This window comes from Ahaetulla prasina, chromosome 1 (assembly GCF_028640845.1).
Source record: "Ahaetulla prasina isolate Xishuangbanna chromosome 1, ASM2864084v1, whole genome shotgun sequence".
Classification (NCBI taxonomy): Eukaryota; Metazoa; Chordata; class Lepidosauria; order Squamata; family Colubridae; genus Ahaetulla; species Ahaetulla prasina.
In genome coordinates this window covers 318,846,746-318,860,615 of record NC_080539.1, presented here as the reverse complement: position 1 = coordinate 318,860,615, position 13,870 = coordinate 318,846,746, and the positions used below count along the sequence as shown (strand labels likewise).

At 41.8% G+C, this 13,870-nt stretch overlaps 1 protein-coding gene across 1 annotated transcript in view; it reads right to left on the bottom strand.

Moving 5' to 3' along the window:
- The window catches only part of LOC131187780 (uncharacterized), a 46,335-nt gene extending 32,688 nt beyond the window's left edge, over nt 1–13,647 (bottom strand). The window contains exons 1-3 of the mRNA XM_058162399.1: nt 13,569–13,647; nt 12,445–12,540; nt 8,871–8,920 (exon numbers count right to left, since the gene is read on the bottom strand). Coding sequence (XP_058018382.1) covers nt 8,871–8,920; nt 12,445–12,540; nt 13,569–13,647 — 225 coding nt within the window. The remainder of the gene's footprint in view (nt 1–8,870; nt 8,921–12,444; nt 12,541–13,568) is intronic.
- Nucleotides 13,648–13,870: the final 223 nt, after the last annotated feature.

Genomic DNA, 13,870 nt, shown 5'->3' with positions numbered 1-13,870 from the left:
CCGGTTATGCTCAGGTCATGCCGAAGGCGGTGTAGTTTTAAATTTTCTAAATCCAGAATTTCAAGTCTGGTGGCATAAGGTATTTTCTTGTGATCAGAGGAGTGGAGGACTCTTCTTGTAAAACATTTCTGGATATGCTCAATTGTATTAATATCCGAAATGAAGTGTGGGTTCCAGACAGGCGAGCTGTAATCGAGAATTGGTCTAGCAAATGTTTTGTATGCTCTGGTTAGTAGTGTAATCTTTCCAGAGAAGAAGAATAGAATAGAATACAATAGAATACAATAGAATACAATAGAATAGAATAGAATTTTTATTGGCCAAGTGTGATTGGACACACAAGGAATTTGTCTTGGTGCATATGCTCTCAGTGTACATAAAAGAAAAGATACCTCCATCAAGGTACAACATTTACAACACAAATGATGATCATAGGGTACAATTTAACACTTAATGATAAACACTTAATGATAAGCATAGGGTACAAATAAGCAATCAGGAACATTCAATATCAATATAAATCATAAGGATTACCAGCAACAAAATTACAGTCATAAAGTCATAAGTGGAAAGAGATTGGTGATGGGAACGATGAGAAGATTAATAGTAGTGCAGATTTAGTAAATAGTGACAGTGTTGAGGGAATTATTTGTTTAGCAGAGTGATGGCCTTCGAGAAAAAACTGTTCTTGTGTCTAGTTGTTCTGATGTGCAGTGCTCTATAGCGTCGTTTTGAGGGTAGCAGTTGAAACAGGATGTGAGGGATCTGTAAATATTTTCATGGCCCTCTTCTTGATTCGTGCAATATACAGGTCCTCAATGGAAGGCAGGTTGGTAGCAATTATTTTTTCTGCAGTTCTACTTATCCTCTGAAGTCTGTGTCTTTCTTGTTGGGTTGCAGAACCAAACCAAACAGTTATAGAGATGCAAATGACAGACTAAATAATTCCTCTGTAGAACTGGATCAGCAGCTTCTTGGGCAGTTTGAGCTTACTGAGTTGGCGCAGAAAGAACATTCTTTGTTGTCCTTTTTTGATGATGTTTTTGATGTTAGCTGTCCATTTTAGATCTTGTGATATGATAGAACCTAGAAATTTAAAGGTTTCTACTGTTGATACTGTGTTGTCTAGTATAGTGAGAGGTGGAAGTATGGAAGGGTTTCTCCTAAAGTCTACCACCATTTCTACGGTTTTGAGTGTGTTCAGTTCCAGATTGTTTCGGTCGCACCACAAAGTTAGTTGTTTGACCTCTCGTCTATATGTGGATTCGTCATTGTCTCGAATGAGACCAATCACTGTTGTGTCATCTGCGAACTTCAGTAGTTTAACACTTAAGCCACATAAGATTAGGTTTACAACCCTTAATGCCTTTTTGGCGATGTAGTTGCAGTGGGCTTTGGCACTTAGATCATTTGATATGAGAACTCCAAGGTCTTTGACGGAGTGAGGGTCATCTACAAGGTCATGTCCATCAAGCTTGTATTTATTGTTCTGATTCTTTTTTCCAATGTGTAAGACAGAGCATTTGTTGGTTGAGATTTGGAGTAGCCAAATTTTTGATGTAATTGAAGCATTAAAGGTAAAAGGTAAAGGTTCCCCTTGCACATACGTGCTAGTCGTTGCCGACTCTAGGGGGCGGTGCTCATCTCCATTTCAAAGCCGAAGAGCCAGCGCTGTCCGAAGAAGTCTCTGTGGTCATGTGGCCGGCATGACTCAACGCCAAAGGTGCACGGAACACTGTTACCTTCCCACCAAAGTGGTCCCTATTTTTTCTACTTGCATTTTTATGTGCTTTCGAAACTGCTAGGTTGGCAGAAGCTGGGACAAGTAATGGGAGCTCACCCCGTTACACGGCAGCACTAGGGATTCGAACTGCTGAGCTGCTGATCTTTCAATCGACAAGCTCAATGTCCTAGCCCCTGAGCCACCGCGTCCCCATAATTGAAGCATTAGGAATTTTATTTATTTATTTATTCATTTTTTTTATACTGCCCTTCTCCGAAGACTCAGGGCGGTGTACAGCAAATAAAACAACAAAAATCCAAAACAAATTAAAATACTATAACAAGTTTAAAAATCTAATTCGACTGCTGTATACTTAAAATATTAGCTAATTCTTATTTTTTTTACAAATTGTTAATGGAGAGCAAATATTGTGCCAGGATGGTTTTGTACCAACTCAAGAACTGGAAAAAAGCCCAAAGAACTTCTGTAGAACTTTTAATGTTGTGAAGATTTTGCCCTGGTTCAATCTATTAGTTTGTCTGTCTATTGCAATAGTTAAAAGCTAGAGAACCCAAAACAAGACAAAAAATCTTTGCAATAAATCACATGAGGCAAGGCTGTCCCTTCCACATATAAACTCCAAAGATTTATAATAGCTTGAAGAAGGCCAAAAATTATACCTAGGGACAGCTTGAAACAAATGCTTTCACGTTGGGCCTTTTCTGCTCATTTGCCAATTTTAGACTCGTACAAATAGTTTTGTAGTCAAATGTCTTTTTCTTCTAAGTCCCTAACATTTGCTTTATTTCTTTGCCAATTTAAACACAGACATTTCCTTAACAGCCCAAACTAAAACATTTATTTAAAGTCAATAAAACCGTCCATGATTTTGATGTCTTGATCAACATATTTTTCAGCATTTTACAGGGGAAATTTTGCTCAACTTATTAAACAAAAAGTTACCATTGATTTTTTTATGGTATGTTATAAATGTATTTGCCAAGATTCAGATAGATTTTCCTAATATCACAAGACCTAGGCATAATATATTTATGTAATTTGCCGTTCAATTTAATCACAGAATTGGTTATGTCATGAAGTTCAAGATAGCGTTTGGTTTGGTTTATGGATGGGTGGATCTTGTTATTGCCATTGTTGGCAGAAGAATGGGGCTTCTCTTCGCTTTAACTTTTTCTGCACAAATGTTCAAGATGTATTTTTTTTTTATTTGCATTTATATCCCGCCCTTCTCCGAAGACTCAGGGCGGCTTACACTATGTCAAGCAATAGTCTTCATCCATTTGTATATTATATACAAAGTCAACTTATTGCCCCCAACAATCTGGGTCCTCATTTTACCTACCTTATAAAGGATGGAAGGCTGAGTCAACCTTGGGCCTAGTGGGACTTGAACCTGCAATAATTGCAAGCAGCTGGTGTTAATAACAGACAGCATTAGCCTGTTGAGCCACCAGAGGCCCTAATTAATGAACATTAATACTATAAGGTACACAACATATGAACAGGTTTTGTTGCAATTGTTACTGGTTGAAAGTGACTATTTTAATTTTTTACTTTTATATACTATGGAAGTTGCTGAATGTTATTTGATTGCAGCAGAGCAAAAATTTAATTAATAAATAAGCAAACATTCCATCTTTCAATAAATGCTTCCTTCTTATTCCTTAATTTTTTGCAATTAATTTTATCAAAAGAGACCATAAGAAAAACACCAAAACCATAAGGCAGCCAGATGTAGCAAAGCAGAAAAAATTGGTACAACTGAATAGTGATAACTTTTCTGAAAGTTTTCTTTAAGTGTCATTTCTCATCTTATTGCAGTCTGATCTTGGACATGCATGCATTTTTAGTAAAGAGTTCCCTGCTGATTCAGGTCATGGACCATCTAATCCAATCTAATCCAATACTAGGCTGTCTCGCTAGCGGTACTCAGAGGCAGTAGGACTCACAGGCAAATAGATCGTTCTCTTCCACAGCAAGTCCCTAGCATCTTATATTTGACTGCTTGCTTTAGTTTGATTTGTGGGTGGCATTAGTTCTGAAAGTGTAATATAACGCCTCCTTTAATTCAAACTCTGTTTCTGGTATCTTCATAGTTATGTCCATGTAACTGGCCACTGTGGTTTTCCAAGTGGTTTCTTGATTTTGTAGAATAGCTCAGTGGTTCTCAAGAAATATTATTCAAATCTTGAGTTAAATCTTTGGGCCCATGGCCATGGTGCATAGCCACAAAAGGTATTTAAAGGGGGTCCATGGTGAAGAAAAGGTTGAGAATCACTGATCTAGCTTACTGCCCTAGCATTTCCCAGAGGTCTTGCATCCAAAAACAAATCAGTTCTGACTCTACTTAGCTTGAAAACTGAAGCAATAGAATGCAGCTGTCAAGCTGAATAGCAGTCAATAGCCCTGTCCTCAATGGGAGGAGTCTAACTTCTTTTAATAAAGCATCTAAATCTGTGGCTATCACTGCCAATGAAGGAGAAAGCCTATTGTTTATGTCCTGAGTAAACTGATTATTCATACATATCACACTTCAATAGATGAAAACTCTGTTCACATGATTTTATAAATCTCCATATCCTCTTTTAGTAGCTGTTGTCTATCCTTAAAAGTATGCTAACTTACCATTGGGTGCTTTTGCACATTGATAATTTTGGTGGTCTTTTTTAGAAAGGTGAAAATCTTTGTGAGATGAATTTATGCCGAAGGGCTTACAGAATCGTAGCTAAAACCTATCCCAATGGATTGAGAAATAAATCTAATTGATTTGAGCAGGACTTGTTCCTGAGCAAAATGCATAGGAGATTCATGGTGTAGTATTACATATATGGTATTCTTAAACTTGTTCCTCAGTAAGTATGTTTACTGCATGCATAGGAGCTGTTTGTAAGCCATTCTGACCATATGGGATTTAAACTTTCAGTAAAACATGCAAAGGATTATACTAACAATCATTATGTTTCTAATACTCTGTATTTCCCATACCAAAACCACACCTATTTAGGAGGAAACAGTTATTTCTGCTGGTTTGTTTTTCATGATGTATATCTGAATTAAGGAGGGATTAAAAATATTTTACTTACATGTGAGTTTTGTATATGTTGCCTTTGGTGAAGGTGTCGTTCCACAAACTTGCAGTCAAATTTTGACAAACTAAGTCTGGTACACTTAGAACCTAAATACAGTTTTCCTTATTCTTGAGTTCCTTAAAATCTTCTAGACTGCTGCTTTTAACATCCTTCTTCAAAATGTTCACAAATATTTAATACGTGTGATTTATTTTCAATTTAATGTCATCTATGAAACAATGTTGAATACATATGGACCACATTATTAGTGTTCAGGAAATAGGAGTGATCCTAAGGGTAAAACCAAAGTAAATGTGCCATGCGATCCAAAGATTGGTGGGTGTTTGTGGGAACCATAAAATTTTCATCATACTACCTGGTCCTCCATAGTGAATCTCTGGGGGACAATAATTCACTTATCTACCATCCTAGCAAAAGGAAAGCAGGCTAATTATTCATTTCACATAACGCAAGTTCTGGAATTCCTGAAGTCATAGCCCAAAATAAATGCTGACCGTGGGTTTATTAAGTTAAGGGCAAGCTTTTTGCAAGGGGGTATGCAAAGTTTTCCTATCCTTATTTATAGGAATATTAGTCTTAAGGAATTGTTTGTTTAATGCAGTCTTCTCCATTCTTGTGCATTCAGTTAGGCCCAGTCAGTGCTGCATTCAAAAAATTTTAGTTACAGTCTTCAGAAGCTGATTGTAGACTAGCCGTTCACTCTTTGTGTATTCTGTGTCACAAGTTTGTTAGAAAATACAAACACCAAATGGGAGAGCCACAAATACTTGGTAGAAATGATAGACAGAGATGGAGAGCTCTATCTATCTGCGGGACCTATAATAGAGAGAGCCTTTAACTGGGTGAACCGGAGCATCATAGGGCAAAACCTTTTCAACCAAGGCTGCCATGCTACTGTGTTGCATGTCACACAATCTCTATTTATAACTTTCCCAGACATCTTCTTACAAGTCAGTGGAGAGGCCTAGGAAGTTTCCAGGGAGAAAATTACTATGGATCATAACACTGTGCCTGACAGCAAAGCAGGTCTTTGTACTCTCTATTTAGCTAAGGAAATATATCTGAAAGGATGACCCAGTGGGTCGCAGATTGTCTAGTAGAGTGATATAGAAAGATGTAGAGAGATGACTATAGAAATAGATTTTTTTACCTGCTTGAGATTTGAATGAAGAGTTCTAAATAACACCTAGCAATGCCAAACTATTAAATCATGAATTTATGAGAGATTCACAAATAACTTCAATTAGGTATGTTCCAATTTGGAAATCTGTTTAATTTATTTATTAATCCAATTTATATGGCCATTGTCTACCCAAGAAACTGTGGGCAGCAAATAAGATAAAAGCAAAGAATGATATTAAAACTGTAAAAGCACAAAACCACTGATCACTTACACCCTTGGCACAGTCCCATGGCCAGCATTCCTATCCCAACACGTGGAGAGGAGCTAGATCTTCTTGGCTTTGGAGAAGGTCACTAGACTACAATGCTCTCTCCCTCTCCCTCTCTCTCTCTCTCTCTCTCTCTCTCTTACTCTCTCTCTCTCTCTCTCTCTGTGTGTGTGTGTGTGTGTGTGTGTGTGAGAGAGAGAGAGAGAGAGGCCTAAATTTTCAGGAAGATTTCCATAAATAATAAATTCATTGATTTGGAAAGCATCACCAGGAGAAATGATGATGGAGAAGCTGCCTCAGAGTGTTGGTTCCTCCTTCTTTTGCAATGTTGTTTGCAACTGGAATGGATTGGAGATTGGATTTTAAGCCAGGTCAGGGATTATTCCTGAAATCTGCTGAGGCCAAGGTCCTCTACCTTTTCACTTACAGTACTGCATTTCCTAAACTAAGGGGCATTTTCTTTTCATGGGCAAAGGGATCAGAGACAACACTGGCACAATATCCCTCAGGAGATCTTTCCCAGACTGGACCACTCATTGTGTTTGTGCAACATCACTTGGATAGCCAGCTATGTGCACAGGTCAACCCATACCTGCAGCAGGTAGCTGAAACAGAAAGACCATTGCCAAGAGCTCTGTCTAAACTGTTCTGAGGCTACCTGCTTTGTATTTGTCCTTCTTTTCTTCTCTTTAAGCAGCCTCACTAGCCGAAGTGCTTCCAGTTTCAAAGAGGGAGTCAAGGCCAGAGGGAAGCTTGATTTAGCTGCTTAACAACACCATCCTTCCTGATATCCCAAAGTGTTATTTCAAGAGGCAACTGGACTTTCTGGTTTTTCTTTGAAGACCTTTCGCTTCTCACCCAAGAAGCTTCTTCAGTTCTTGTTGGATGGTGGGGAAACGGAAGGATTTACACTCAAGGAAAAGTCAAGGAGTATAAAAATCCTTCCATTCCTTACCATCCAGCCAGAGCTGAAGAAGCTTCTTGGATGAGAAGCGAAAGATCTTCAAAGAAAAACCAAAAAGTCCAGTTGCCTCTTGAGAAAAGCACCTTTGGAATAACCAAGACCTGGATGACTGAGAATCTCCATAGACATCCTTCCGGACGGCAGCAACTTCTGAGGAAAAGGGTAAGAAGTTTGGATGAAGAGGATTTAGGTCTAGCGAAGCTGCTGACTGCCCCTCTTCCCCCCTCTCCCCCAACCTGTTAAGCAGTCTGGTAAAATTTCCCCAATCCAGGACCCTCTAAAAGCATTCCGGAGTTGTAGCCCCAGCAAAAGTTGGGGAAAGCTCCCCTAACATGTCCCAGGGCCATTAAGAAGAAGAATTTGGGCAGAAGGGTAACCTACTCAGATTTTAAACAGCAGAAACAACGAGTGTCGCTTCCCAGCAATGTGCGGGACTGCGGGATGTCGTATTCAGCCCGGCTTCTGCCTGTTCTGGCCTCACCTGTCTTGGCTGAGATTGCTAGAAAAGCTGTGCCGATCACCGGATTCCTATGCATGTGTCCTAAACGCTGTACCGGGCGCTGCTCCGGGATTTATAAGAGGCACCAGAGGTAAGTATTTTGACACATGCAAGGAAAGAGGATAGATTACCCGCTCCAGGTCGGATCAGATCCTTTTCTCCACCTGAAATGGAGGACAGAGAGAGACCTGTTGTAATTTAGTTTCTCGTGGACGAGAAAAATAGACGCAGCTATGGAGAAAGTGGGGGGGTGTCAAACAAATCAGGATAACGAAAGAATTCTGCCACGGGAGTCGAAGTTCTGCCCTTGCTTCTGTGCTCCTTCTTCCTCAATTACTACGTGTTGCCAGTCCCTGGATAAAATCTGGCGATTTCCTAAACATACTAGAAAACCTTTTCGTTTGTATTCGTACAAGGGAACAATTAATCATATTTACCTAATAGACAGGATGAGTATAGGACATGCGCGTGGAGGTTCGCTCTCCGAGCTTGTGTAGTTCTCCAAGCTCGGAGAACGAACCTCCACTCTCATTCTATACCCGAGCCACGGTTACACGAGTTGAACATATCTCTATGCCTCCTTCCTGCTTAAAAGCAGTGTGAAACTATAGCATAGAACAGGAAATCTGGTGGCTTAGAATTGATACACAATATAACCCCCATCACCTGGCTGGGGAAAAAACTAGTTGCATTCGAAAAAATAGGACACTTAAAGGTGGCACGATAACTCCTAAAGTATCAGATTTAAATCTGATTTAAATCTGATTTAAGATCACAACCACACCGGAAGCTTTCTGGCCAAGAGTGAACGAACCCCTCCCCTAAACTGCCTTTCAGTGTTATCAGAATAAACGAAGGTATCCTTACAGGAAGATATAGGTAACTAGACCAATAACTTCAAGACGTGTGGACTTCAACTTCCAGAATTCTTCAGCCCGCATGGTGGCTGGGGAATTCTGAGAGTTGAAGTCCACATATCTTAAGAGCTGTCAAGGTTGACAAACCCTTCCCTAGGAAGATTTATTTGGGCATCATTCGCATTCTCTGACAGCGCTGATAAATCCTAGTCCAAGCGAATCATTTAGAACAGGTCCAAACTCCTAACTTCTGATCAGATTTTTGGCCATACCCTCTGACCAATAGGGATAAAAATTTACAGCGAATGTAGTCCTATGGCTGTTACCATTTCTTCAGTGTGCATCCCTGAGAGCCGTAATTTGACAGTGAAGAGCGCTAATAAGAAATTGAAGGAAAGCAAATTTTGTTAAAAGCAGCTTTTCCTCAATAAGTAAGACACTTCCCTGGTACTGCATCCCGATTTTCTCCGTTCTCAGCACAATTGATTTCAGCTGCTATCCTGAAGCTATCTGGGAATCTACGGTCTTAAAGTATCTTGGGGCTTGAAGCACACCGGATTTTCCTCGGGGCAAACTCTTTGGATGGGGCTGTGCATTTGCAGAACACATAAATGCTATCAACCTGGAATTGTTTCCAAAATCTCAGAAGGCCTTCGAAATTCACCTGGAGAAGTCTAATGAAAAGATCAAGCAGTTTTATTGCCTCTGTCCTGAAAGGTAACCCGAACTGAAAAGTGAGCAGCAATTTTCATCTTCTGCCATCTCATTCTGTTAGACCACACCTCCCCATACACTTCATTTCTTGTGTGTATTGGGTGTACATAGAGCATAAGAATATTGTTGGAAAATCTGTTCCATCTATACTTTCATTATCATTATCGGGAACGATCCTTCTTGGTTGAATGAATGACTCTATGCAGTAGAGCTCTTAAAAACACACACACAACAAAACGGAGCAACAGCTCCTGCAGATCCTGATCTATGAAAAGAGGTGAAATTTTGATTGGGTTCCAATTGAAATTTAATGTGGGGGAAGGGAATAAACCAATAAATAAGCCCAGAATGGAAGGAAAATAATGTTGGAGCCTTAGAATCAGGAAACGATAGACAGTTTCCAGTGGCAATAAACTGGGACAGGTAACTGGGACGATGTGGGGGAGACCAGAAATGCGTTCTTAAAATAGAAAGGGTGACAAGACCCAAATTAAACCACAGGGCTCTTGCAATTCGGCTTTTCAGATAATTGAGCTGGTATTTGGTTACACCTGAATATGCTTGCAGGCAAATTTGCTATTCCTAATAAAGGAAACCGTTTGCTGGAAATGATGAGCTAGGGGGAAAAAAATCTTTGCTGAGACCAACTGAGGTCTGCAGAATAGGTGACATCTATTTTAAGAGTGCAGCAGCTATTCAAGAGCAGTTCATCCCCCCCCCCCATTTCTCAGCCAAGTAAACCTCCAAACCTCTGTTTAATTAGCCCCGGGCATAGAGATTCTGTCCTTAAATTGCCTATAATCTCAATTTTGGCAAAACCTTTCTGGCCCTGTCCAGATTCCCTTTCCCTAAAGATCCAGAGAGTGGGAATTCACCTCATTAATTTCAAGGGTTGCCTTGCTCTCCAAGTCAAGGAATATTTGGAGAGAACAAATACAAGCCGACCCCTCTAGACATCTGCTGCTATCTGCGCCATCCGATTGCCCTTTTAGACAACTGAGAAGGACGGAATCAAGGCTGTCCCGCTGGGGGACTCATCCCTGTTTCACAAGGCTCAGACGCAAAATCCCACAACTCCATTAGCAAGGTTAAATACACTCCTCTCCTACCATCCTACCATCCAATACCTGTACCTACCTACCAACACCTATAGCTACCAAATGCACTCCTACCATCCCCTTCTCCCAAAAGGCAGAGAAAGGGCTGAACCCCCTCCTGGTTTTCGGAAGAGTAGAACTATCCTCCCATCCAGACATCTGGAACAGCTGGATGTGAACACCCCTGGGCACCAGGATAATGTGAAGGCAGCTTTAAAATGTCCAAAACCAGCCAAGAAACTGCAACCTATCTCCTTCTTTCCTTCCCGTGTGTGGAATAGTTGCTTGCCACTGGACTCTCCAATCTAAAACTAAACCTGGAAATGTGTTGTTTTTTTAACAATAAAAGGAAAGTACATTCTATAGTAGATTATTCATTCTCTCATGCTTTTCCTTTAACGGTAGTACCGCTAGGTTTAGTAGGGGTTCCTAATACATTTGCCGCGTCAAAGGTCCGGCTTTCAATAAAGGATTGATGAATGGCGCGTTTAGCAATGTCAGGGAGTCCCATATCCTCCCGTCCTCTCAGTCGCCGCTTCCCAACATTACAGCGCAACTAAGTGGGGTAGTTAAGAAGAGGGCTGGAATTGGGCTCTTAAGAGCCCCGGGGGACAAGAGGGGGCGCTTTTCTATGGTAAGAGAGAGAAAAGAGATCCCAAGGGGTGGATCAAGTTCAAGACTTGTCCCAGAAGCAGCGCTTCAGCCGCTCCGAAAGCGAAGACCAAGATTCCCAGGAATTGAGTTGAACGCCACGTGGAAAACCACATCTAGGTGGTTTTCTTGGCTGCAGCCCTGCCCTTGTTTGCCTCCCCTGCCTTCTTCAGGGAGACTTTTTCGACGTCTCACTCTGGATCGCCTAACCAAGCCTTAAGCAATCCAACCCCGCTTAGCTGTTTTGAGGTAAGTCGTGCTTGGCTGGATACTGCCGGTGAGATACCTCTGACAGTGTTCGGATCGGGTCCCGTCCTCCCGCCCCCCCCGCTGACCGCGTCGAACAACTAAGTCCCGTGCCGAGTACTTTATAGAAGTGATGAAGTTAAGCTCTGGATCCCGGCTCTGCTTGGCCTAAGAAAGGCAGCGCGGACGGTGGTTGGGGAGCATTTCTGGCTTCTTCCCTCTAGGGCTGCATCACCTGAGCGAGACAACCTTCTCTCATGTTTTATTCATTTGCTGCGGCTCCAAATCACGCTTTTCCTCCGCATTTTCTCTCTCCCTTTTCCTTGTCTCCCCGTTTCCTAAAAAAAAACAAACCCAACTTCGAATTCTCCCGGAGTTCTCTCGGGCACACAGCCCTCCCCGCCACGGCCCCATTTGCAACTGTTAACTTATCCACTGGAGGAAACGGCAGGTAAAGGAGGAGCCTCTCCCCCGAGCGCTGGGAATGGAGGTGGGAGATAACGCTGGATCTCCAGAGCCCCCGGCACCACCCCACAGCAGCACGCCCACTCTTCGGGAAACGCTGAGCCAGAAGCCTGCCTCCCCCTCCCTCTCTCTCTCTCTCCGCCACCCCCAAGCATTAGCAGCCGGCTTCTGGCTGTTGGTCTTCCTTCGCGGGCAAGAGGCATCAGAGGCCCGCCAATCGGTCCACCCGTGGCCAGAACCGCCCACCCTCACCCCCATCCAGTGGTAATATTATATCCGAGCGGTACATCCTTTCTTTGGCCCAAGGAGGTCAGTTACCAAAGGCCACTTGGCCAGACTGGGCGTTGGACGTCGTTCTTCAGAGCCACCCGTCGGAAAGGCGAAAAAGGCAGCGTCTCGCTCGCCCCGTTGCTTGTGCGCTTGGCGCCGCAGCCGAACAACAGGAGGCGCTGCGCGTTTGCAGAAGCAGAGTGGCTGCCCGGCGGCCTTGTCTCCTTCCTTTTCTTCCACCGACTCCCCGCGGGCTGAGGTTCATCTCCCAGGGGTCAGGATTCCTTCCCCTTCCCAAACGGCGAGCACCGCGGTGCCCTGGAGATGCCAAGCTTAACTCACAAGGTTAAATTCTTTCGGAAAAGGCAGGAGTATAAACCAGAGTTGTCTTTTTCATTGCTCAAATTGTCAGTCAATTTCTTGTCGCCTGGTATTTTAGTTTGCTGCGATTTCTTACCCTTTGGCCCAATATCAAACCCATTAGCTTTTTCACGACGGTCCTCTTCATCATCACCATCACTGATTATATTTAGAGCAGTATGATATAGTTTTGCTGAATTAATGGGGAGAGGGAAATAAGGCATAATCTGGGAGAGTCGCTTCTCTTCTGTATCTGTAGTTTACACGATACCCCTTGGTTCCATCCTCACCCCACAGACCCGTTGTTAAATTAAGGCCCTAGGAACTTTGCAAGTGTCTTATGAATATCCAAGTTTAGATTAGATATCAAGTCTTATTTATTGGCTGTTATCCAAAGGACTGCAAAGCATTCGAATTTAAATTTATGGGATTGCTCTGGATCATATTGGACTGAGATTTTTAAAATGTTGTTGGTTTCTATCACATCTGTTGCCATAATGTAGGTGTTAACATTCCAATGGACTTCATTAGCCTTACAAATCCTAATTACTGTAGCCTTACAGTGTTTGTAATAATGCATATTAATTTAAGCATATTTTATTCCAGATGATGCACTTAGGATCACAAAGTTCTATCAGTGTATTATAAATGATAGCTATTGGCTACAGTGTAAAAGTTCTTCCATGGCAAACCTGTTTCCCAAGCATTTTATTCCAAGGCCTTTCATTTACCATGCAGTCTGGTGTAAAAACAACAGTACCTATGCAAGAATATGTTTCACTTTTCCTTTTTTAATAGCATACTTTTCTTTCTTATTCTTTCCTGCTGATTTGAGACCTTCGCTTGAATCAAGGATTTAACTTCATTCTATTGCCAGATTTAAGAAGGGGAGTTGGCAGCAGGGAACAAAAGAAGATGGAGCTTTTTGTTAGCATGTTAAAACATTCTTAAAATATGGGTATCACTACTTGAAAAAAAACTTTTGCTTTGGTTTCATCGATATTTATTAACAGAACTACATATCAGTGTGAATCAATAAGGACAAATCTTAGCTTGGTGGAGAATTCAAGGAAATCTCAGGAATGCAAAAGAAACAAATAGGTTTGCCATCCCAAGTAAACCGGAAATAGTATTATGGATTCAAATTCTTTAACACAGCCAGGAAAATTCTCGGAAGAGGTGATCCTTTATTCAAATTGCAGCGCCTGCATTCGAACTGACCTAGAAGACAACTTTCACACAAGGAGAATGCCCTGGTTGTGCTGCCTGTCTGCTCCATCTGGGAGAGATCCTGCTCCATACTGGTCCCCTGCCATCTTTTCCTTGGTCTCCGTTGAAAAAGATGCTCAAATTAGGGAACGCCCAGAACTCTTGCCTCTTTCAGTATATCCACGTAAACACAAACACACAACGTGGATTCTAGGGAAAAGGACGCAGGTTTGGAAGACTAGCATCCTAGTCAATTTTAAGCCTCTGGAAATTAACTGGCAACCTCACCCGCATCCCTTGAGCCAATGGGCTCT